Source organism: Sorex fumeus, unplaced genomic scaffold (assembly GCF_029834395.1).
Source record: "Sorex fumeus unplaced genomic scaffold, SorFum_2.1 ptg000011l, whole genome shotgun sequence".
In the NCBI taxonomy this organism is placed as follows: Eukaryota; Metazoa; Chordata; class Mammalia; order Eulipotyphla; family Soricidae; genus Sorex; species Sorex fumeus.
Window position 1 is genome coordinate 3,999,438 of NW_026606068.1, and position 24,296 is coordinate 4,023,733.

General features: G+C 56.2%; 2 protein-coding genes across 2 annotated transcripts in view; both read left to right on the forward strand.

Annotated features, from left to right (window-relative positions):
• The window catches only part of KIAA2013 (KIAA2013 ortholog), a 285,226-nt gene that overhangs the window by 29,299 nt on the left and 231,631 nt on the right, over positions 1-24,296 (forward strand). The gene's annotated exons all lie outside the window — the stretch shown is intronic.
• LOC130020340 (natriuretic peptides B-like) lies at positions 18,920-20,106 on the forward strand. Its single transcript, XM_056110949.1, has 3 exons — positions 18,920-19,045; positions 19,172-19,538; positions 19,937-20,106. The coding sequence occupies exons 1-3, from the start codon at positions 18,920-18,922 to the stop codon at positions 19,948-19,950; spliced, it is 507 nt and encodes a 168-aa protein (XP_055966924.1). The 3' UTR covers positions 19,951-20,106.

The following is a 24,296-nucleotide window of genomic DNA, read 5'->3' on the forward strand; positions in this document are numbered from 1 at the left end:
AAGGCTTCACCCTGACTCTAAGCTGTTCACCCGCTCTCACGGGCCTCGCTCTGGGCTGTTCTACCGTGTTCTGACGTGTGTTCTACCGCCTAGCGCCTGTTTGTAAGCTGCAGGCGGCAGCAAAGCCCCCCACGGGACTTGGTTCCCGTCACTGCCTGCTGTGGTCTGTTCGCTTTGTGTTCCTGGGACCCCCAGGGCCTCGAGCACACAAGAAGGTCCGCCCCACCGCCCGGCTTCTTCACCTGTGCTCAGAAGCTGCCCTGTTTGGACCGGGTTCAACAAGCCGCTCTGAGGCCCGCATAACCCCACAGACTGTCATTTCATTGAGTGATGGAGCAATGTAACTCAGAAAGAAAAACACTGGACTAGAACCGGAGTCATAATACAGCAGGGAGGGTGTTTGCCTTGCACACAGACAAGGGGGTTTGATTCCCAGCAGCCCCTAGGGTCCCCCAAGCACCAGCAGGAGTGATTCCTGAGCGCAGAGCTGTGACCCCCAAAACAAACCCCCCCAAAAAACAGACTGAAAATTCCTGGGCTGGCCAGGAGGGCTCAGGTAGTCCTGCGTAGTGTGTGTGGGGTGTGGCAAGGGCACCGGGGTCCTGCGGGGGGAGAATAGAACTGAGGGGAGGGGGGTATGCACTGTTCCAGCTCGGAAGTTGTTACTTTGTCTCAACAAAATAAATAAATAAATAAATAAATAAATAAATAAATAAAAGGTGGTGGTGTGCTCCCAGCTGCTCAGAAGAGCCTTGGGCTGCTGACCACTTGGCCCTCGGACCTCTGCCTCCTGACGCTGCTCTCTCTCTGGGCATCGGGAGGAAACAGCCGGGGAGACTCAAGTTTGTGATTCTGAACGTTTCAAACTGCATCACGGCCCCAGAGGAAAAGGCAGATTCCTCCCCCCCCCCCCACCCCCCTCAGGGACTTTGTGGTCCCTTTGCCCCATAGTGCTGGGCCCACATCTGTGTTGGCACTATTGTCCTGGGAATACTCAGAAGCGTGAACTGAGGGTCCTGAGCTCAGCAGCGCTCCAGCCTGCTCTGAGGGGGGTCCCCCTGCACCCCTACCCGAGGGGGACTGTGCACTGTCTGGACTGGCCTCAGGGACCTGTCATCTCTGGATCTCTGGGGCAGGCAGGGGGGGACAGGGTGTCCCGTGCTGGCGAGAGGCAGAGGTGGCTGAAGAATCCCGGGAATGTGGAGGGGCTGCGCGTCAGGGCGTGTGACCAGCACGTGACTTCCTAGGGGTGCACCACGCCCCCATGCCCTGGACTGAGTAGCTGCCCAGCACTGGGCCAGCCCAAGCCCGTCAGCGCCGCGTGGCTGCAGTCGATCTTGGGGTGTCCAGAGTGTGTGTGGGGGGTGCTTCTGGCCTCCCATTCCAGGGACTCAGCAGGCCTTGCTCCTTCTGAGAGCTTGGAAATAAAATTTTTAAAAAGATGGGGGCCAGAGCCACCATCCAGCAAGGAGGGCATTTGAGCCCCAGCATCTTCTATGGTCCCCCAAGCACCGACAGAAGTGAGTACCTCGCCCCCAACTTCAGGGACTCTGCCGGCAATCTTTGGGGGTCCAGTAGTCATCGCTGGGTCACTACTTCTGCCTCATGGGGCGCTGTTCCTGGGTGCTGGACTGAGTCCAGATTCACACACACACTTTTATTTTTTGGGGGGGGCCCTGCCCAGTGGTGCTCAGGGCTTACTCCTGACTCTGTGCTCGGGAGTCACTCATGGTCGTGCTCAGGGAGATTATAGAGACACCAGGGTTTGAATCTGGGGTAGCCGCACGCAAGGCTCCCGACTTACGGGACTATTTCTCTGCCCCGTCCCCAATTCCACCTTTTTGATAAGTTGAGAAAATCTCGGAAACGTATGCCCACGGCCTTGAGGTCGCCGACACCATCAGCACCGGTCTGAGCTCAGAGAAAGGCTCTGTCTCTCTCTGGCACTAGTTAACCAGGCCGTGTGGGAGTGCAGGGGGCTCCCCCACGTTGCTCAGGAGGCCCAGGGACCCTCTGGGTGATTCCTGGTTAACCAGGACGGCGGTTGAAGACGAACACTCAAGGATGTTTTCCTCCTGGGCCCGGTGGTGACGGGAAGCGGGTCGGAGGGGGCTCAGGTGCGGCTCAGTTAACCTTTCACGGAGCACAGGTCCACGCCTGCATCGGGCCATGGGGTCCGATGTGCAAACATGTCTCCAGATGACGCCGTTCTGGAATCTGGGGCTGATCCCATGAGCGAGCTGCCACCCCCACCCACTGGCACTCCTCCGCGCTCCTCCGAGCCAGCCTGTTTGTGGAAAGATGCTTAAGGAAGAAGGAATGCCAGCCCCTTCCAAGCCCCTGACGAGCCCGGAGCAGGGTTGGGGGAGGGGGTGGCGGGGAGGGCTTGAGCACGATCTTAGCTGCACGAGGCCCCAATTTCCATCGATTGCACATGACGCCCCTTCCCAAGCACCTGGGGGGGGGGGCCTGAAGTCACCTCAGCAGCTTCAAGTTCAAGTGTCTGGGTCTAAGCTTGTGCTTGTACTTAGAGAGATGCGGGTTTGTTTTTTTTTTTTCTTTTTGGATCACACCTGGTGATGCTCAAGGGTTACTCCTGGCTTTGCACTCAGGAATTACTCCTGGCACCCTATGGGGTGCTGGAAATCGAACCCGGGTTGGCTGTGTGCAAGGCAAACGCCCTCCCCGCTGTGCTATCGCTCCAGCCCTCCCTTTTGTTTTGTTTTAAACTAGCTATGGGCTCAGCTGTTCTCTCTGATGACAGTTTCCTGTGTGGGGACCCAGAGAGATAGCAGAGCAGGTAAGGCCTTACCCAGGTTTCATCCCTGGCACTGCATATGGTTCCCCGAGCCCAGCCACGAGTGACCCCTGACCTTATTAACTATGAGTAAGCCCTGAGCACCTCCTGATATGGCCCCAACCCTGACCGTTGCCCCCCCCCCCAAAAAAAAGAAAAGCAGCTCACGTGGAATCAGTCAACTGGGTTTGCAGGTCACCCAAGGCCCTCAGTGATACCGGCCGGGACTCACCCTGCTGACCTCATTTAACCGGGAACCCCCTCTTCGCAGGATACGGGCCTATTTCCTCTCTGTAGAGGGGGGCTGCTGTTGTATCCCCTGGCCCCAGGCCGGAGCACAGGTGACAGCCCATGATCCACTTTCAGCCAGGCTGTGGGTCAGGGAGGACGTGTGGGGTCCCAGGAGGGAGGAATGTGGGCAGCTGGCTTTGGGGATCTGTCCTCCTCTCGAACCCCCACAGAAGGTTCTGGAAATGGCGGCTGCATGGAAAGTAGGGCAGAGCAGCCCCATCCATCGGCGTGGATTTGGTCCCTACGTCTGGGCCCTGTGGCCAAGGCTGGACTGGAACCAGGGAGCCGGGTGGGCTCGGCGAGGCCGGGGTGGGCAGGGTGGACGTGGCGCTGACAGGCCCTGATGTGTCAGGCCCACAGGCCCCGCTCTGGGCACGCCGCTCACGTGGCCTTATCAGCCCTCAGGGAGGCAGAATTTGCAGGGTTTGCCTGGTCTGGGCGCTGACAGCTCAGAGCCAACAGCTACTCCCCACAGCTCCCGGTCCCAGCCACCAGCCCTGCGGGGACATTTGGGGAGAGCAGAGGGACAGAGAGAAGGAGAGGGAGAGAGGGACAGGGAGAGAGGAGGGGAGTGGCCTGGGCTTGCTCTTGTCCATTTTTCTTTCCCTTAAAGATTAAAATAGGGGCTGGAGCGATAGCACAGCGGGTAGGGCGTGCACGCGGCCGACCTGGGTTCGATTCCCAGCATCCCATAGGGTCCCCCGAGCACTTCCAGGAGTAATTCCTGAGTGCAGAGCCAGGAGTGACCCCTAAGCATCGCCGGGTATGACCCAAAAAGAAAAAAAAATTAAAATAGTCGCGCAGAAGCCGCGGGATGACAGCCCACAGCAGAGGGTTTGCCTCCCACGTGTGGGACGTTGGGTTGGACCCCTGACACCCACCACCCAAATACCTACGTGAATTTCCACTTTAACTGCACCAGCCTTTCTGAAGCTGGTGCCAGCTTAACTGGACATTCACTTATGGATGGGGGGCCGGGGAGAAGTGGGGTCTGTGGGAAGGAAAACAGAGGCGGTGAAGAGAGAAGGGGTATCCCCCCACTTCCGGGCAACTCTCCCCTTAGGTTTTTGGTGCTCTGGCTGTGGAAGAAACCATGAAAGCAGCTCGTGCACCCGGGGCCAGAATCCAACAGCAGCGTCTCTGGGCTGAAGCCCGGGGGTCTCTTAGCTCGGGGTCACCTCATTAGATGCTCTGACACGGACAGGCCAGCCTGGGGGCTCTGGGCTCAACCCCCCCGCCAACCGCTTCATGTAATCATGTTTGCAAAGTCAAAAATGACCACGTAACAGGCTAAGTTCATGGGCTTGCCGGTGCCCGGGCTTAGAATCTCCCCCTCTCCACCCCACTCCCCTACTCTGCAGCTCCTGACCCTCAGTCCTGCCCTCTTTCAGCCCTGGACCCACCTCTCTGGGTGGGTTCAAAGCTCCTCCGAAGTCTTGGGGCTGTTTTCAAGGCTGATGCCTTTCTTTTTTTTTTCTGGAGGAGGGTGGCTTGGACCACACCCAGCGGTACTCAGGGCTTACTGCTGCCTCTGTGCTCAGAGATCACTCCAGGCAGTTCTCGGGGGTCCCTTGGCGGTTTCAAGGACTGAGCCAGGGCTAACTGGACCCTGTCCCATCTTTTCTGTCCTGTGCCACTGCCTTTGGATCCCCAGTTTCTGCACATTTTTCAGCTCTGCATCACCTTTTATTTATTTAAAAAATGTTGGGGGTCACACCCAGTGGTGCTCAGGGCTGACCCTTGGCTCTGAGCTCAGGGATCCCTCCTGGAGGGCTCAGGGAACCAACTGGGGTGTTGGGAATTGAATCGGGTCAGCTGTGTGCAAGGCCAGCACCCTCCCTGCTGGACTCTGACACCAGCTGCTTGAACCACCTTTTAAACAGGGGTTGCGGCTCCAGATCCCCAGCGCCTCCTGGGGGGCTGCCTTCACCAGGTCTGGGTGCAGAGGCAGCCAGAGGGCTGCAGGGCAGGGGCGCTGGCCCTCGCCTCCCCTGCTTCTGCGGGCAGTCACGGGGCCCCGCCCAGCACACAGTGTCCTGTCCCTGCTATTAATATCCCAGGATGGCCATTCTGCTCCCACCCCCGCGGCCGGCCATTCATGAGCGTGGCACCCCCTTGCCCTCGTGAATTGTCCCCCTCCCCCATCCTGGGTGCCCTCTCTACTCCTTGCCATCCCTGCGTTTGCGGGGTCCTAGGGCTCCTCACTCCACTCAAGTGACTGCCCAGGCTCCCTCCTTCCCCTCACGGTCGCAGTAAGCCCCGGCTGCCTGGAGGTGGCGCTGTGCCCTGCGTCCTACACTGCCCGCCGGGTGCCTGCAGGTGTGGGGGGGGTCTCTGAGTCTGTGCTGAAGATTCGCTCCTCCCCCGCCAGGCCCTCAGGACCAGGGCAGAGAGGGTCACAGGCCTGGACACTGACCACCCCCACCCACCAAATCATGCTTTTAGTCTTTAAAGGAGCAAATCTCACTGGGCCCGCCCCCACCCCAAGTGAGTTGCTGAGAAATACAGGACTGAGGTGAGGGTGGGGGCGCTGGTGTGAGACAGTGTTGTTTGGGGTTGTTCTGATCTGGGGAGGGTTAGAGGCCGGGAGGCAGCTCAGTGCCTCATCACACACAGAAGGTGCTAGAAAGGGCCCACCAAGTAAGTGATGCTTGGAGGGCTCACTCAGGATAAGAGATGCGTGCTGAAGGTAGGCTATGGGCCGAACACGATGGCCACTTAGCACCCGTATTGCAAACCCTAACACCCAAAAGGAGAGAGAGAAAGAGAGAATGTGCCTGCCACAGAGGCAGGGGTGGTGGGGCGTGGTGGGAGGGATGCTGGGGACAATGGTGGCGGAGAATGGGCACTGGTGGGTACATATGACTGAAACGTAATCAGGAAAGTTTGTAAGTCTGTAACTGTATCTTATCGTGATTCATTAAAAAAAGAAAAAAATCAAAAAATAAATTACATAAAAAAAAAGAAGGTGCTAGAGAGCCCCAGAGATATGGTTCCAGACATTTCATCGATTTCATCGATTTGCTCAAGTGAGCCCAGTAACGTCTCCATTGGAGACTTTGTTGTTACTGTTTTTGGCATATCGAATACATCACGGGTAGCTTGCCAGGCTCTGCCGTGCGGGTGAGATACGCTCGGTAGCTTGCCGGGCTCTCCGAGAGGGGTGGAGGAATTGAACTCGGGTTGGCCATGTTGGCTGCGTGCCAGGCAAATGCCCTACCACTGTGCTGTCGCTCCAGGACCCTTAATCTAAATCGAAAAGGCCTTTGGGTGTAGTTTTGGGGACCACACCTGGAGATGCTCAGGTCGGTCCTGGCAGTGGTGGGGACCATACCAAGCCGGGCACTGAACCCCGGGCCTCCAGGGACAGCATGCTCTCGGTCACAAAGCTACATGTTTCATGATTTTTGAACGGTATCATTCTTCAAAACTCTAGGTGCCATCTCCCGGTGATGGGTCAGGGGGGACGGTGCTTGCCCTGCATCCTGCTGCCAATCCTCATTTGAATCCAGCACCACATACAGGTCCCTGAGCACTGCCAAAGGGCACTCCTGAGCACAGAGCCAGGAATAGTGTCTGAGAACTACCAGCTGTGGCCCGAGCCCTCCCCCAATAAAACTAAACTTAAAAAGTTGAGGTACATGGGGCTGGAGCGATAGCACAGTGGGTAGGGCGCTTGCCTTGTACGCGGCCGACCCGGGTTCGAATCCCAGCATCCCATATGGTCCCCTGAGCACCGCCAGGAGTATTCCTGAGAGCAGAGCCAGGAGTAACCCCTGTGCATCGCCAGGGGTGACCCCCCAAAAAAGTTGAGGTACAAAGAGCTCATTCTACCAAGAATACTATATAATTCAGTGATGTAAGAGGCCAGAATAATAGTATGGGGGCGACATCCCATTATGTCCCCTAAGCACGCCCAGGAGTAATTCCTGAGTGCATGAGCCAGGAGTAACCCCTGAGCATCGCCGGGTGTGACCCAAAAAGCAAAATAAATAAAAAATAAATAAATGAAAGCCATTTAAAGTATAAACTATGGCATCTGTCCCAATAACACAGAGGCATGAGTTCATACAGATCTCAGCACCCCGGAGGTCACTGCAGAGCTATTCACAATTGCCAAGATCTGAAGATAACTTAGGTGCTCAAGGTGAGGAGGTGGAGGAAGAAATTGGGGTCTGTATAGATGACAAAATGCAATGGCTATGAGTAATCTGCATTTTGGTTGTAAAAGATGAAGTATTACAGTTTGCAGGGCTGGAGCGATAGTACAGTAGGCAGGGTGCTTGCGTTGCATGCAGCCAACCCAGGTTCAATCCCCGGCATCACATATGGTCCCCCAGGCACCATCAGTAGTGATTCCTGAGTACAGAGCCAGGAGTAACCCCTGAGCATCACTGGTGCCCACCTCAAAAAAAAAAAAAACCAGAATACCAACAAACCAAGACAAAACAAAACAAACAAAACAGAACAAAAAAGAGGGCCATAGCAATAGTATAGCAGGTAGGGCACCTGCCTTGCACACCACTGACCTGGGTTCGATCCCCATCACCCCCATATGGTCTCTCGAACCTGCCAGAAGTGATTCCTGAGTGCAGAGCCAGGAGTAACCCCTGGGCATCGCTGGGTGTGCCCTCCAAACATAAACTAAGAAAAAATAAATATTACAGCTCAGGGCATGTAGGAAAGAACTGGAGGGGGTTGTGCTAAGGAAAGGGAGTCGGAAGAAGGACAATTGCCCAGTGACGCCCCTCATAAGTGGGTGTCAGGGAGCAAAGGCAGGGAACCCACAGGGGTCAGGGGGAACAGACCTGAGACTCCGCCCACAGAGCCGAGTGAATGGGGCAGGATGATTGAGGGGGTCTGGGGGAGGGAGAATGGGACCCGAGACACCGGTGGAGACCAGTGACACCCAGAAGGCAGATGCACTTTTGTGCCTAACGCATTAATGTTGACACTAGTGTGGGGTGGAGAGACAGAACGGGAGTTAAGTCGCTTTCTCACCTCGCATGCAGCCGAGCCCAGTTTGACCCCCAGCCCTGCATATGATTCCGGGGACGTGGGTGGGGGACGACCCAGACACAGAGCCAGGACCAGTTCCCAAGTTTTACCGGTGGCCCCCAAGCCCCAAGCCCTGCCAAAAGGAGCTGGAGAAATGGTGCAGAGGTCAAGGTGTTCACTTGCATGCCACTGACCCGGGTTCCACATCCGGTACCCCCCTGAGGTTCCTCAAGCGCTGCCAGGAGAGAGCCCAGAGCACAAAAGCCAGGAATAGCCCCTGAGCAGCACCAGGGTGTCCCAACCCCCTCCCCCACAAATAAAGGGCTCTAGCATAAATCATGATACTGCAATAAATATAAAGAAAAAGATAACTATGACATTCCTTTATAGCAGACTACTTACAATGATACGTAGGTGTAACTACAACTGCATGTATATTCAGTTCCTCAAACAACTGAATATAGAGTTACCACATGCCAAGAGAGAGACAAGTTTGTATGTGTTCACTGGTGAAGAATGTGATGAGAGAGAGGGAGAGAGAGAGAGAGAGAGAAACCCAAAAGTGAAGGTCACTCAAACCCTAAAGAAGGACAACATGGTAGCTCTGAGGTTCAGGGGGGGAAGATGCTGGAAGGTTCAGGGGAGATGACCCCCACTCCCAGGTGGGATACAGAGCCCCCAGAGGGGAGTGCTGGGGAGACATGTATTTGGCGAAAGCTCCTGGCAGTGTAATTCACCTTAGCGTAAAGGTACTCTTGCTGATGCCTATGCTGGTGACTTTTTTTTTTTTGGCTTTTTGGGTCACATCTGGCGATGCTTAGGGGTTACTCCTGCCTCTGCACTCAGGAATTACTCCTGGTGGTACTCAGGGGACCCTATGGGAAATCGAACCTGGGTCAGCCGCGTGCAAGGCAAACGCTCTACCCGCTGTACTATTGCTCTAGCCCCTATGCTGGTGATTTTAACAGAGAATTAAATATCCCCAAAGTGCTCTGGAGACATTGAAAAATAAAGAACAAAAGAGAACACAAGAAGTTCTGAAGGCGAAGCCGTAAGAAGCCTCTTGGGGCCAGGGTGATAGCACAGTGGGGAGGGCATTTGCCTTGCATGTGGCCAACCCGGGTTCGATCCTCAGCTTCTCGCTCGGTCTCCCAAGCCCTGCCAGAAGTGTCTCCGGACACAGAGCCACGAGCAAGCCCTGAGCACTGCCAGGTATAGACCAAAACCCCAACTAAAGGAGGCCTTTTGTCCTCCCAGGGGATGAGGGGAGGGGGGCTGGGTGATGAGAGTCTAGAGGCTGGGAGAGCATAAAGGGCTGGTGCATAAGCCGGGTTGGAGCACACACTGGGTCCAAGTTCGATCCCCAGCCCTGCGTGGCCCCCTGAGCACCCCGGGGATCCCTACCTTCCCCTCAGAGAAAATTTAGCAGCTGGGAATCAGGACCTGGGGCCGGGAGCCAGGTACCTGAGGATGAGGAGAGGAAGTGGGCAAGGTCAGGACAGGTGTGGGGTGTGTGGGGACAAGCTCGTCAGCTCCAGCCCCCGCAGCCCTGAACACATCCCCCCCCCCACCGTCTAAGTCAGCCAGAGCTGAGGGCAGGCTCCAGGCCCCCTTGGACACAGACACACAGCTGGGTGTTTTCCCGAAGTATCTTTCTAGCATTTTCCTTACCTCCTTGGGTTTCTGTGCCCAGATCCCTTCCCTGACAAGAACTACCTGTATCATTTTACTTGCTGAGGGGAAGATGCTGGGTCATAACTGGCAATGCTCAGGTCTCACTCCTGGCTCTGCACCCAGGAATCACGCCTGGCAGTGCTCAGGGGACCAAACGGGATGCCGGGGGTCGAACCTGGGTCGGCCACGTGCAGGCCCAGTGCCTCACCTGCTGTCCCAGGTGGTGTCTCCCCAGCCCTGACATTCCTCACTCTACCATTCCTCTCTGTTCCCCTCCCGAGCACCTGCTCGCACGCTCAGTGCCCGAGACGCTCGGTCTGGGGGCCAGGAGCCCCATCCCTAACGGAAGCTCCAGAGTTGGCCTCCCCCACCGAGGCTGCAGCCTCGCCCCAAGGAGAGCGTGGGCATTCCAGAGATGCTTGCTGAGTGAACGAATGAAGTGAAGCCCAGACTGCAGGCAGCTGTGAGCAGGAAAACAGCATCTGCTATCCCTCACCCTGTCAGGGCAGCTGTGGGCCATTCCGGCCTGGATGGGACTGGACACAGGTCAGGTGCTCCTGTCCCCTGGCTCCCCAAAGGCCAGCCAGAGGGGGTGGAGGGAGGCAGGTGAGATGCCCGTGCCTTCGGGGACCCTGGTGAGACAGGCCACAGGACCGCCCTTCCAGTTCACGCCAGGAGCTGAGCACAGAAGCTTGGGGACTCACCTGCGATGTAGCCCCGAGTGACCTGGCGTGGGATACCTGTGTGCCCGAGTGTTCTGTGCTGTTTACTACAGCATTTCAGGTTTGGGCATGCTGAAGGATGGACATAGGGACGTGATGCTGGGACCCAGTGGCCACGGTGCCATTCCCTGTCATTAGTGGCTGGGGTCTGTCTGGTGCCTGCGGGGCTCAGTACTGGACCACCCTTCACGGTCCCCGATCGCTCAGTGAAACTGGGCTGCGAGTCCCCACACAGAAATGACCAGGAACAGCACTCGGGAGGTTGGGAAACCACTCAGGCCTGTCCTGGTCAGCTCTCCCCCCCCCGACCACCACCATCCCCACCAGAATTAAGAGGGGCCTGGGGGGAGGTGAAGACTGACTTCCCTGGGGTCACAGGGTCACGGGGCACAGCCAACTGGACCCCAGTTTTTTTTGGATCACACCTGGTGATGCACAGGGGTTACTCCCGGCTCTGCACAGTGACCCTAGGGAAGTCAACTGGGCAGAGACACCCCTGCCCAGTTCCCTGATGCCTGCTCAGGGAAGCTGCAGCTTAGATGGGAGAGGGTGCGGGGACCCCCCAGCTCAGCTTAGGCGGGAGAGGGTGCGAGGACCAGACCCTTGGCTCAGCTTAGGTGTGAGATGGTGCAGGGACCCAGCTACACCTGTGGTCAGGGCGAGCTCATGAGGCAGGTCTCAGCTGCTTCCTGGGCCAAACAGCAGGCAAAGGGGCTGCGGGAGACCCCGCCTTCCCATGAGCCTCAGGGGAGTGGGTTCGGGCTTCTTCCATCCTTCCTGCCTCCCCCCACCAGCATCCCATATGGTCCTCGAGCAACGCCAGGAGTAATTCCTGAGTGCAGAGCCAGGAGTAACCCCTCTGTATCACCGGGTATGACACACCACACCCCCCCCCCGCAAAAAAAAAAAACACACACACACACACACAAAAAAAACAGAAATCCGGGCTTCTGTTTCCCTCCAGTTCTGATGGCGGTGACCGGGAGATTTCTGTCTCAGCGTCCGAGTGCAGCCCCCCTCAGCAGGGGGAAACTGAAATCTGGGCCCTTGCAGGACCTGGCCCAGCTCCACTGACCTGACCCTGGCTCTCGGCCTCTAGCTGTCTCTAAGCAGAGGCAGATGGTTTTGGGGGGCCTGGGTCAGTGAGGCAGCTTGGGGGTGGAGAGAGAGAACTTCAACTGGCCTAGGCCCCAAAGAGGGGGCCAGATCGACGGACTCGCATAACAGGAACCTCAGACAGACCTGACTTGGCAGGGAGGCGGGTAGTGATTCAAAAAGTTCCGCATCCTATTGGCCCATCCTATTGAAACTGGGCTGCGAGTCCCCACACAGAGATGACCAGGGATGGCAGCCTGGGGTCAAAAGGATGCTGAGTATCCTGGAGGGGGTGTGTCCCTTCTTGAGGGTCTAGCAACGGATGAAGAAGGGATGGAGGAAGGGAGGGGGAGAGGGGAGTGAGCAAGGGAGACAGGCAGACAGGCAGACAGACAGACACACAGACGACAACTTCCAGCACACAGGCAGCCCCACCTCTGCACTCTGACGCTTAGGTCTTGCTGGTGAGGTTGACCCGGGAAAGTGGGGCTCAAACTATTTGATTCCGGGGTCCCTGGTGCAGGCCTTTCTCCCTGCTAACCACCGGCCTGGAGCTGCTCTTCAGGGGCGAGATCAGTACTCAGGGCCAGGACCCAAGGGCCCGGCAGGGGTGAAGGCACTTGCCTTGCACGTGGCCCAGACAAGTTTGAGGCCACATTGTCACCTGAATGGCACCGTGTGCAGCCTGCAGGTCCCCGGGCACTGCTAACACCACACCCTCTGGCCCTCACCTTGAACCGAGAATCTCTAGGAGTGGCCCCTGGGCCCTCCAAGCACTGCTTGGGATTCCCCCGCTCAAAAGATCTACATACTCAGCCTGCCTCTCAAAGGACCTCAACAGGGGCCGGAGCCCTACCACAGCAGGGAGGGCCCTGACCTTGCACATGGCCGACCAGGATTCGAGCCCCAGCACCCCTATGGTCTCCTGAGCACTGCCAGGAGTGATCCCGGAGTGCAGAGCCAGGAGTAAGGCCTGAGCATCACCAAACAAAAACTACATCTTACCTCAATACATGCACCGGCTGCTAGCTTACGGTGGTGCTGAGAAGGTTCCAGAAGCCTCTAGATGATTCGTGGATCCTTTCTGGCTCTTGGGCCCTAGGCAAAGGGGCCACAGGTGAGAAACTAGAGGCAGCTGGGAGCTGGCTCGGGGCCTCGTGCCTCTGCTAACAGCTGAATCTCCTGCTCTGCGCCGGGAGCATCTCATCAGGGTCTTCGCTCAGCACATGGGGGACAGTCTCAGATGGGGTAGCACCCACAGGGGCAGAAGCAGGACAGACTTGCCCCTACCCCAGCCAGGCCCTGCTGCCTTGTTCCCTCCCTCGAGGGGGCCCAGAATCAGGCCAGAGAAGGAAGCGGCCTGGGGGTTGCCCAGGGCTGCAGGGCAGAAAACCCCGCTGCTGACCAGTGGCCCTGCATGGCCTGACCCTGCGTGACCTGACCCTCCAAACCTTCACTTTGCAGAATTTTCTTTGCTCTGCCGAGAACCAAGGGAGGTGGTCTGAATGCACGTGCAGAGACCTGTCCCCGTGGGGTCCGGTCCGAGAGCCTTTGACTGGGGACCGGAAGAAGCCCCAGAAAGGATACAGGGAAGACAGTGACCACCAGCACGCAGAGTCTCACACAGAATCGACCGTCACTATCTCCAGAACTGACCAGCCCCTATGGGCTGAGCCAGGAGAAGGGGGTTGATGAGCCCCGCCCGCTCTCCTCCCCACCCCTCTGCACCGGGCTCATACCTTTCAAGCCATACCTAGCACCCACTCCCTGAAGTGCCCCCACAGCGCCCACTGTGGCCACCATTGTGGCAGACCCCTTCAACATCGCAGGCCAGGGATCAGAGAGAGAGCACAGTAGGGAGGGCGCTTGCCTAGCGTGAGGCCAGACTCAGTTCAATCCCGGCATCCCATAGGGACCCCCAAACCCGCCAGGAGTGATTCCTGAGTGCAGAGGCAGGCTCAGCCCCTGAGCATCACCAGCTCTGGCCCCCAAACCAAACCAAAACTTGCACATGGGCCACCCCAGGAGGGGAGTCTGGTCCACAGCTGTTTCTGCCCTGAGGCAGAGCACTTGGTTATGAGTCAGCCCTGAAAGTGGCCCCGAGGAGATAAAGAGCCAGACTCAAAAGGAAGGCAGAGAGCACCTTTGGGTGCAGACTGTGGAAGTCAGTTCCTCTTATCCTGAAAAGCAACTGGGCAGAGGCACTGAGGGTGCACAGTCCACCGGGCACTTACTGACCATCCCAGCGTCCACTGGTTTGTAGCACATCCCACTGAGAAGTCCACCCCGGGGCTCGTCCCCAGGGCCCAGCACTCGCTGCAACTTAATTCTCACTTCCTTTCTGCCCTCTGCTCGTGAAGCCCAGGTGAGGCCGGGAGACTCACAAGGAGGGCATGGGTGCGCTGTCAGGCCTGAGAGCTGCGTGTGAGTGCAGAGGGGAGGTGAGAGGACCTTCTCTCTGTCCTCTTGTCTCCATCAGTGGATGGACCCGGTACGGCGGTCAGTGGCAGAGGAACTGGACTTTCCCGGTTAGTGGAACCCGAATCTCTTGGTTACTTGAAGCCAGCCCCGGGGCCGACAGGAGGAAACCCAGGTGGAGGTGAAGTAACCTGGCTGAGGTCACAGACCATGTGGCACTGAGCCGAGGCTGGCTTCAGGGTCAGGCCTCCAGTTCACAGGACCCCAGAGTAGATGGAGGAAGAGTGCAGAGGGAATCTAGGTGCTTCCTTCTTGCCCTGTGGCTGGTACCTCGTGTTCAGGGTCGTCCTGAGAAGCAACTCTAGGCTCTGCTGAGGGTTTCCTGGCGCTGGCCCCAGGCCCCTCACAGACCATGAGTCTCCCATTGTGGCTAAAACAAGTGACAACAAACTGTGTCTTAAAACAACACAGATTAGCACCAAATAAAGGGTGTTGGGAGGATCCTCCCAGGACGGGAGAAGCATGCTGAAAGGAGACTATAGACCAAACATGATTGTCACCCATTGCCTTTTTTGCAAACCACAACACCCAACAGGAGAGAGCGAGAACAAAAGGGAATGCCCTGCCACAGAGGAAGGGTGGGATGGGAGGGATGGGGGGTGGGAGGGATACCAGGATCCATGGTGGTGGGAAATGGGCACTGGTGGAGGGATGGGTATTTGATCATTGTATAATTGAAACCCAAGCACAAAATTTGTAAGTCTACAACTGTACCTCATGGTGTCTCACTAATAAAAATTGAAAAAAAAACAGATTAGGGGTGAGAGTGTGTGGCTCAAGGTCTTAAATGTCAGGGGCTGGAGAGATAGCACAATGGAGAGGGCGTTTGCCTTGCATGCAACTGACCTGGGTTCGGTCCCCGGCACCCCAAGGGGTCCCCTGAGCCCTGCTAGGAGTGATTCCGGAGCACAGCGTCTAGAGTAAGAACCTGCACTGCCGGGTGTGACCCCCAAACAATGACGATAACAGAAAAGCAAGGGTGTGACTTGGACCCCTAGGGCAACCTCGTGAACCGAGTCAGCTGCCCACAGGTTTACTGTCCAGGACTCCTGGCCATTCGAGTGTGACTTCTGACACCAGCAGGGGCGTGTGGACCACCAGGAAGGCCCCTAGGAGGTACCGCAGTGAAGACATGCGGGCACCTCGCTCGGCACAGGGGCGGCCACGGCAGCTCAGGCGTGTGACCCTCGGGCAGCAGAGCTGGACACTGGACACGGGAACCCCACCAGGGGGGGAGGGGAAGGCTCAGACTAATTCCCACCTGTGATGAGGGTCTGAGCCTGTTTCAGACCCCTTCATGGCAGGGGGCCACAAGGGGCCCTGCACACACATACACAGTGTCCCCAGAGCCCAGCACAGTGTCCCCAGAGCCCGGTAGTCTCCTCCCTCCCAAGCTGTCCATGAATGCAGCTGCCACTCCTTCACTCCCACAGGAGCGACCCTCGGGCAGCGAGGACGCGGCATCTTTGGGGGATATGACTAAGTAATGCGGGGTGGGGGCACAGGACAGCGGGGAGGGCACTGGCCTTGCTCACGGCTGACCCAGACTGGATACCCGCCATCCCATAGGGTCCCCTGAGCTGGCCAGGAGGGAACCCTGAGTGCAGAACCAGGAATGTGCCCTGAGCACCGCGAAATGTGCCTGCCCCAAACTAGCCACAGCCGGTATTCAATGGTCACTGCCTCCCTCCGTCCCCTATGCCCCCCTCAGTCCCCTCTGTCTCCCAGGCTCCCTTCTCTTCTCACAATTCCCGTTTCCACTTCTGCCCCCTCCCCACACCCCTCCCTCCTGCTCTGAGAGGTGCAGCTTCCTGTGCCAGGACTGTCCCCAGGAGAAACTCTCCGTTGGTGAAGAGCAACTCTAGTTCGTGCTCCCTTAGACCCTGGGCCCTCCAGTTGCTATATCCCCCTATGTCCTCGCAGGGACAGAGCCCACGCCTCAGAAGGGCCTGGCAGGGTTTGGGCTCAGAGTGGCCCTGGCAGGCATGGTGGGGGTTCCTCCCTCTCTCCCCTCCCCCCTCCACGCCAGCAGCTGGGGCAGCGGCACTCTCCCGCTCAGCGTGTCTGGGTGTCTGGATTAAACGTCTCACAGATGCTGCTGATGCTGACTCTTGGATCTTCCTGTGTGTCCCTCAAGTCTTCTCACCGTCCCTGACCTGCCCCGGCCAGCATCTTCCAAGCCCTGCCCCCATCTCCACTGCGCTTAGTCCGCTCAGCCTCCCGCCCCCAACCCGCCAGCTCCCTGCTCTCCTCCACAGAGACTATTCATTTCTCATTAACAGAAATCCGATGCAAGGTGCAATCCCCGGGGGGATGATGAGGGCCGTGAGGTCCAGAATCTGACTTCTCTGAGCTGGGGTCGAGGCTTTCCTGCCAGCCTAACGTGTGACCGTGAGATAGTTGGCCAACTCTTCAGCCTTCTGAGAGAGAAGGATCAAGCATAGTGTTTTCTCATTTGGCACCTGAAGTTGGTATTGCGTTAACACTTCCCCCACTCACTTTTAAATTTTATTATTTATTTATTTTTTTAAATTTTTTGCTTTTTGGGTCACACCCGGCGATGCTCAGGGCTTACTCCTAGCTCTGCATTCAGGAATTACTCCTGGCGGTCCTCGGGGGACCACAGGGGATGTTGGGGATTGAACCTGGGTCAGTTGCATGCAAGCAAATGCCCTCCCCACTGGATTATCACTCCAGCCCCTTCCCACTCACTTTAAAGGATACTTTTGGGCCACATCAGACAGTGCTCAGGAAACACGGTCCCTGAACTGTGTGGTGTCAGGGACCAAACCCAGAAATCCCTAAAAGTACAAAATGAACTCCAGCTCTTTGGCCATTTTCCTGACACAGTGCTACTTTTATTTGGGGGCCACACCTGGTGATGCTCAGGAACCATGAAGTGTTGGGGGTTCCACCCGGGGCTCCTACATACAAAGCACGTGCTCAGTTCTTTGAATCATTTCCCTGGCCCACTGCCATTTTTAAGGGGCACACCCAGTGTTACTGGGGGCCACTCTTGTCTTTGTTCTTTCTTTGGTGTGGGGAGGGGTGCTATACCTGGCGTCCAGGGTCACTCCTGGCTCTGCACTCAGGAATTACTCCTGGTGGTGCTGGGGGGACCATATGGGATGGCGGGAACTGAATCTGGGTCAGCAGCGTGCAAGGCAAACACCCTCCCTGCTGTCCTATCACTCCGGTCCCTTGCCTCTGTTCCTGAGGGTCACTCCTGGTGTTGTTCAGGGGACCACGCATGCTGGGATCAGACAGAGGTGGGCTGTGTGCCAGGCAAGCGCCTCAACCCCTGTCCCGCCTCTCCAGTCCCCCATGCTATGTTTTTCAAGGGGCCATGCCTGGCAGTGTTCGAGGCGGGGTGGGGAATCCCTGGTTCTCTGCTCAAAAGTGAGCCATGGTGCTGCTCAGGGGACCACATGTTGTGCCAGGATCAAGCCAAGGACAGCTGCAGGACCTCGGGCAAGCAAGCGTTGGTGTCCCCCAGCCTCAGTGTTATCTTTTATTTTGGGTGCTCAGAACCCACTCCTGGCTCTGTGCTCAGGGGTGGGCTCAGGGGACCCCATAGGAGGCCGGGGATTGAACCCAGGTCGGCCATGTGCAAGGCAAGCACCCTACCCCTGTACTCTCTAGTCCCCTCAATGTGATTTCTGAAACACAGTGTCAGCGTCTGGTGCCCCTTTCTCCTCCTCTGGGACACATGTCCCCTCCTGGGCCACCTGTAGTGTCAGCGCTTACTAGCACAATGTACCTGGAAGAGATGGGAATACGGTAAAACATGTTTCAGCAGGGGTGGGGCTGTGCCTCTCTCCAGCATCATTTTTCTTAGGGGCCGTGTTTGCCGTGAGGGGTGGTGGGTAGAGGGAGGTCAGGGATTGCGATCACTCTTCTCCCTCCCTCTGACGAGATCAGCATCTTACCCCCCCACACACACACCCCCATCTGTTTCCCATCACTTGTTGACTTCCTAAGGGAGAGAATGACAGAAGACATTCCCCTATGACTTCATCTCTGGGACTTGCCTCTCGAAATTCCAGCTAGATCAGTTCTACCCTGTAAGGGAGGGAAGAGGGGTGGGCATTCCAGAAGTTCCTTGTCATTCCCAGCCTCCCGTCAGGTGACATGGGGGCAGGAGCCTCTGAGAAGGGGGGGTGGAGGAGGCCTGGGGGGGCCCTTTCCTGGCTCACTCATGCTGGTCTTTCTGCAGGGACCAGAGTGCAGGGGGACCCAAGGCTGATGGAGAATTTGTTGGGCACTGTCAGAACCATGGACAGCGGTCAGGCAGGGGCCGGGGCTGCGCGCACTCCAGCAAGGACCCAGCCACTGGCCGGCGGGGGAGGAACGGAGAGAGAGGGAGCGAGGGAGTCGGGTGTTCGCTGCTGGAGCTGAGCTGAGTCACCAGCGCGTCCTGCACTTGACACAAAATGCAGGAGTCGTCCTAGCCTCTCCAAGAACGGTTGGGGGTGGGGGTGGGGAGGGAAGGGAAAGCTCCCCGAGAAGGCCCCCTGGATTGTGCCGGGAACAGAGGAAGCGGGAGCCGGGGGGCCGGTGGAGGGATGTCCCGCCCCACGGGTTCGTTTCTATACAAGGCTTTATGCTCTCCGCAGCCTCCACCCGGCCGCCAGGAGGGCCGCATTCCCTCCCCCACCCCCCCCCCACCCCCCCCCCCACCCCGCCCTGAGCTCAGCGGGCCGGAATGCGGCAGATAAATCAGAGATAACCCCTCAGGCGGTCCAGCGGCTCCGCATAAAGGGCCAGGGGAGCCCACGGGTCCAGAAGCAAGTCCTCGAGTGGCCGTGGTCCGACGGGACAGAGACGCACAACGGCAGTGACCTTCACCCGCCCCTCCAGTGCCATGGACAGCCCGACCGCGCTGCCTCGGACGCTCCTGCTCCTTCTGTTCCTGTTCCTGTCGCCGCTGGGAGGCTGGTGTCACCCCATGCCGGACACTGAGCTGTCCCCGGAGGACAAGCGCTATCAGGTGGGCACTGCAGAAGCAGGCAGCTCTCCTGGGTTGTCCCTGCAGGGAGCGGGAGATGGGGGGTTGCAGGACCCCAGGGAACCCCAGGCTGGGCGTTCCCCTGAGAACCCACCCACCCCATTGCAGGAAATGATGCGGTTCCTGCAGAAAATGAAGCCGCTGGAGAAGTATGACTTGGCCCCCATGGAGGCCCATCACACAGGCATGGTCGCCCACCCCGTGACCAGACCACAGGCCGTGATGATCCGCCAGGAGATGGCCCCCATAGAGGCCCAGCGCACAGGCATGGTGGCCCACCCCGTGACCAGACCGCAGGCCGTGATGACCCGCCAGGAGATGGCCCCCATAGAGGCCCAGCGCACAGGCCTGGGCGCCCACCCCGTGACCAGACCGCAGGCCGTGCAGACCCGCCAGGAGATGAGCACCAGGCGCACGGACTGCTTCGGACGGAGGATGGATCGGATCGGATCCAACACCAGCCTGGGCTGCAAGCGTGAGCACCTTCCCCGGCCCCTCCCCTCAGGGCCACTGTCCCCGGGGACGCCCCTCCTGGGGAAAGGCCATGTGGACAGCTGTCAGGACCTCTCTCTCGGGGAACTTGGGATTTCTGAATACCACTCACAGCCAGGGACACCCCCTCTTCTCCTCTCTCCCTCTGGTCTCCCCTGAACTGTCCAGAGCTTCACGGGCAGCGGGTCAGACCCCCCCCCCCGCCCAGGCTAGTCATCCCCAGTTGACACACGGCTGACCCGAGGCCCAGGGAGATGGAATATTCCAAAGTCTCAAATGTGGAGCTGGGAGGAGGATGGGGGGCGAGGCAGGAGGGTGTCAGGGGGCTCTGTCCCCACTTAGGTCTCCGGACTAACGTTGTCACCCCCACTTTCTCCACAGAGTGGAGGTCCTAGGACACTCGTGGCTGCCCGCGGCGGTGCTGGTGCCTCATGGTCTCCCTGCTTCTCTCAGGAGGATTTCTATTTATTCATACTTTTATTTTTACCTGTGATTGTTTTATATAAGATGATTCTGAGCTCAGAGCACAAATAAAATCAGCATTAGACATGCTTTTGGTTTTGCGACTGTTATATCTCCTCACATTCACAATCATCGCCGTTTCCACACAATTGCTAATCCATGGGGTTTCCGGGAAGGCCCGAAGCAACTCAGTGGGATTTCTGAATACCACTCACAGCCAGGGACACCCCCTCTTCTCCTCTCTCCCTCTGGTCTCCCCTGAACTGTCCAGAGCTTCACGGGCAGCGGGTCAGACCCCCCCCCCCCCGCCCAGGCTAGTCATCCCCAGTTGACACACGGCTGACCCGAGGCCCAGGGAGATGGAATATTCCAAAGTCTCAAATGTGGAGCTGGGAGGAGGATGGGCGAGGCTATAAGGGTGGGTCAAGTAGGGTTGGGGGCTCCAGAAGGGTCCCCGGCTCTGAAATGTCCACAAGCCCAGAACTCAGCCTACTGTTTCACACCTACTCTTCAAAGTCCCATACTTTCTCCCCAGGGCTGGGCAGAGAGCTGTGTTCAAGCCACGTGGGGTCACTATACACCTGACCAGTGCCCCTCTGCCCACTTTCTAGTAGAAGAACCATTTCTGCTGAGAGGTGCTTCCAGAAGGTCTAAGCTAATATCTCAGAGTTTGGGGTAGGGTGTTGGACTGTGTGTGTGTATATGTGTGTATGTGTGTGTGAGAGAGAGAGAGAGGAGAGACTCATTTGCATTTCTGATTGGGGTACACTCCCCATCCTGCCCCAAATCTCAGCTTCCAGCCTTCAATCCTGGTCTCACCCAGAGAGAAGCCTTTTTTGGGGGGGGGAGTCACACCCGGCGATGCACAGGGGATACTCCCGGCTCTGCACTCAGGAGTTACTCCTGGCGGTGCTCAGGGGACCATATGGGATGCTGGGAATCGAACCCAGGTCGGCCGCGTGCAAGGCAAACGCCCTACCCGCTGTGCTATCTCTCCAGACCTGCAGAGAGAAGCCTTTGACCTGAGTTTACAGCATTTTATTCCTTAAGACCACTGGTTTGGGGGTGTCTAATAAGAGGCCTGGCCTTTCTCGGGAGCCTTTCCTGAGGTTCCTGCCTGGTCACTTTCTCTCTGCCTCTTATTCCACAGCAGGGGACGAGGTGACCTGGAGTCAGTCAGACTCCAAGCGTGCACCCAGCTGCATGGGGCTTGATGGGGTGTGCCTCTCCTTGGGCAGGCTTTTTTCTCTACTGTTTGATTTTGTTTGGGGGCCTCACCTGGGGGTCCTCGGGGCTTACTCCTGGTTCTGCACTCAGGGATCACTCTGGGGTACCAAGGATCAAACCTGGGTCAGCCGGCTCCTTTTAAACAAATGTCCTACCTGATGTACTATCGCACCAGCACGTTTAAAATTTATACAGGAATAGAAATTTAAAAAATAGCTTGAATAACTCATGTTAATACTTTTAAATGTCTATAAAATAGATAAATCTTACAAATATACAATTTAGTAGGAGCGATAGTACAGCCAGCGGGGCGTTTGCCTTGCACACAACCAACCTGAGCTCAATCCCCGGCACCCCATAGGGTCCCAGAGCATTGCCATGAGTAATTCCTGAGTGCAGAGACAGGAGTAACTCCTAAGCACTGCCAGGTATGGCCCAAAAACAGAAAAAAAACCTGAGGGGGGGCTGGAGCAATAGCACAGCAGGGAAGGCGTTTGCGTTGCACGTGGCTGACCCGGGTTCGATTCCTAGCATCCCATATAGTCCCCCGAGCACCGCCAGGAGTAATACCTGAGTGCATGAGCCAGGAGTAACCCCTGTGCATCGCCAGGTGTGATGAAAAAAAAAAGACTGAGAAGTAGTAGAGAATTAAAATTTCAATAAAAATCTGAATAGACCTATAAAGACATGAAAGTGTCTATTCAGAAAATACGCTTGCATTCCTATGTTCGTTGAAGCACTATTCACAGTGGCCAAAATCTGGAAGCGACCCAAGTGTCCAAGAAGAGATGACTGGATAAACAAAAAACCCCGAACTATTGTACATATTTATTCATTCATTCATCATCCTGTTAATCGTCGATTGCCTCGAGCAGGCCCCAGTAACGTCTCTTTCCTCCTAGCCCTGAGATTATATTCACGGCTCTTTAGGAGAATGAGACTCATCATTGTTACTGGTATTTGGCATATTTGGTACGCCACGGGGAGTTTGCCAGACTCTGCCCTGTGGGCAGGCTATATTCGATAGCCTGCAAGTTTGTCCAGATGTTCTGATATATATATATCTGACATATTTATATATAGTCAGATATTACCGACTGGAAGAAAAGATGAAGTCATCTTGATTTCAGTGGAATTGAAATCAGCCATTTGCTGCTACCTGCGTGGATTTGGAGAACACCACACTGAGTGAAGCCAGTAAAAAAGGGACAGATTCCGCAGGATCTCTCATCTGCGAGATATAAAGACACATAGTGGGGGGACAACATGCCCAAATGAGGGGCTGGAGAGAGAGCATAGTCGGGAGGGCGTTTGCCTTGCTTGCAAATGATTGGGGTTTGATCCCCAATCCCCAACCTGTGATTCTCAAGCATAGAGCCAGCAGTTACCACTGAGTATCACCGGGTGTGGCCCCAAGCTAACAAACCAGTGCCCAAATGGAACGGAAACTAAGAACTGATCTTCAGTCGGAAGCCTACCATGGGGTGGGGGGAGGGGAGCATGGGGCATTGAGGCAGTGGCGGGGGAAACGGACACTTGTTTTTTCTGCTTTTTGGGTCACACCTAGCAATGCTCGGGGGTTATTCCTGCACTAAGGAATTACTCCTGGCGGTGTTTGGGGGACCATATGGGATGCTGGGAATCGAACCCAGGTCGGCCGCGTGCAAGGCAAATGCCCTACCCGCTATGCTATCGCTCCGGCCCAAAACAGACACTCTTGACACTCCGGTGGGAGGTCGGGGCTGGAATGATTTATGCAAGAAGCCCTGCAATTAACTGTGTTGTCAGGGGCCAGAACGATAGGACAGTGGAGAGGGTGCTTGTCTTGCTGACCCAGGTTCAACTGGGTCAACTGGGTTCAACCTGGCTGACCCAGGTTCAACTTCCAGCATCCCATATAGTTCCCCAAGCACCACCAGGAGTGATCCCTGTGTGCAGACAAGAGTAAGCCCCGGGAACCACCGGGTGTGCCTCCCCCCCCAAATAAAAGTACTGTAAACCATGGTGACTAAAATTAAAAAGAATAAAAATTGTTTTATCATAAAAGGAATTTATTTTTTAAGATAAAAATATTGACTTAATGTTAGCAAATAAATTATAGATGATGTTTAAGTATCTGCACTAATAAGGAAAAGATTATAGTAATAAAAAATCTCTATATATGTAAAAAAAATCACCAGACTAGACAAAGAACATTCAATATGGGCGATACATTAATTTGTTATAGAAGACATATCAGATTCCTTAGTGAGCTAAGAATAACCAGATTCTTCTCCTTTTCCACCTCCTATCTCTTCTTCTTTTTGTTTTTTGAGCCACACCCGGTGATGCTCAGGGCTTATTCCTGCCTCTGCACTCAGGAATCACTCCTCATGGCACTTGAGGTACCAAATGGGATGCTGGAGGCCAAACCCAGGTTGGCCACGTGCAAGGTAAGTGCCCTCCTCACTCTTCAGGGACTCAGGATTTTGTTTCTCTTAACCTAGGCTTCTCTAGTGTGCTGTTAATTTCTTTGCAGACTTTTCCCCACCTTCTAGTGATTTCTAGAAGTTTCCTGAATCTCATATTGAGCTAATTAGTCTTTCTTGGTGGCTGTTCTTCTGCTGCTCTGAATTTCTATCGAATTTAGAGTTTCGCCTACTGAGGTTAGAGCGATAGTACAGTGGGTAGGGTTGCATGTGGCCAACCCCGGTTTGATCCCCAGTATCCCATATTGTCCTCTGAGTACCGCCAGGAGTAATTCCCGAGTGCAAAGCCAGGGGTAACCCCTGTGCATCCCGGGGTGTGACCCAAAAAAGTTTTTAAAAAAAGTTTCGCTTTTCTGGCTCACACACTCAGAAATTACTCCTGGCGGTGCTTGGGAGACCATATGGGATGCTGGGAATCGAACCTGGGTCAGCCTCGTGCAAGGCAAATCTCCTCCCTGCTGTGCTATCGCCCCAGCCCACCTCTGTCCCTTTTGGTGGCAGTTTTCTCACTTCCGTTCTCATACTTTTTTAATGCTTTGCTGACATCCTGTGCCACTGTATTTGTTTTTTCCTTTTCTTTTTTC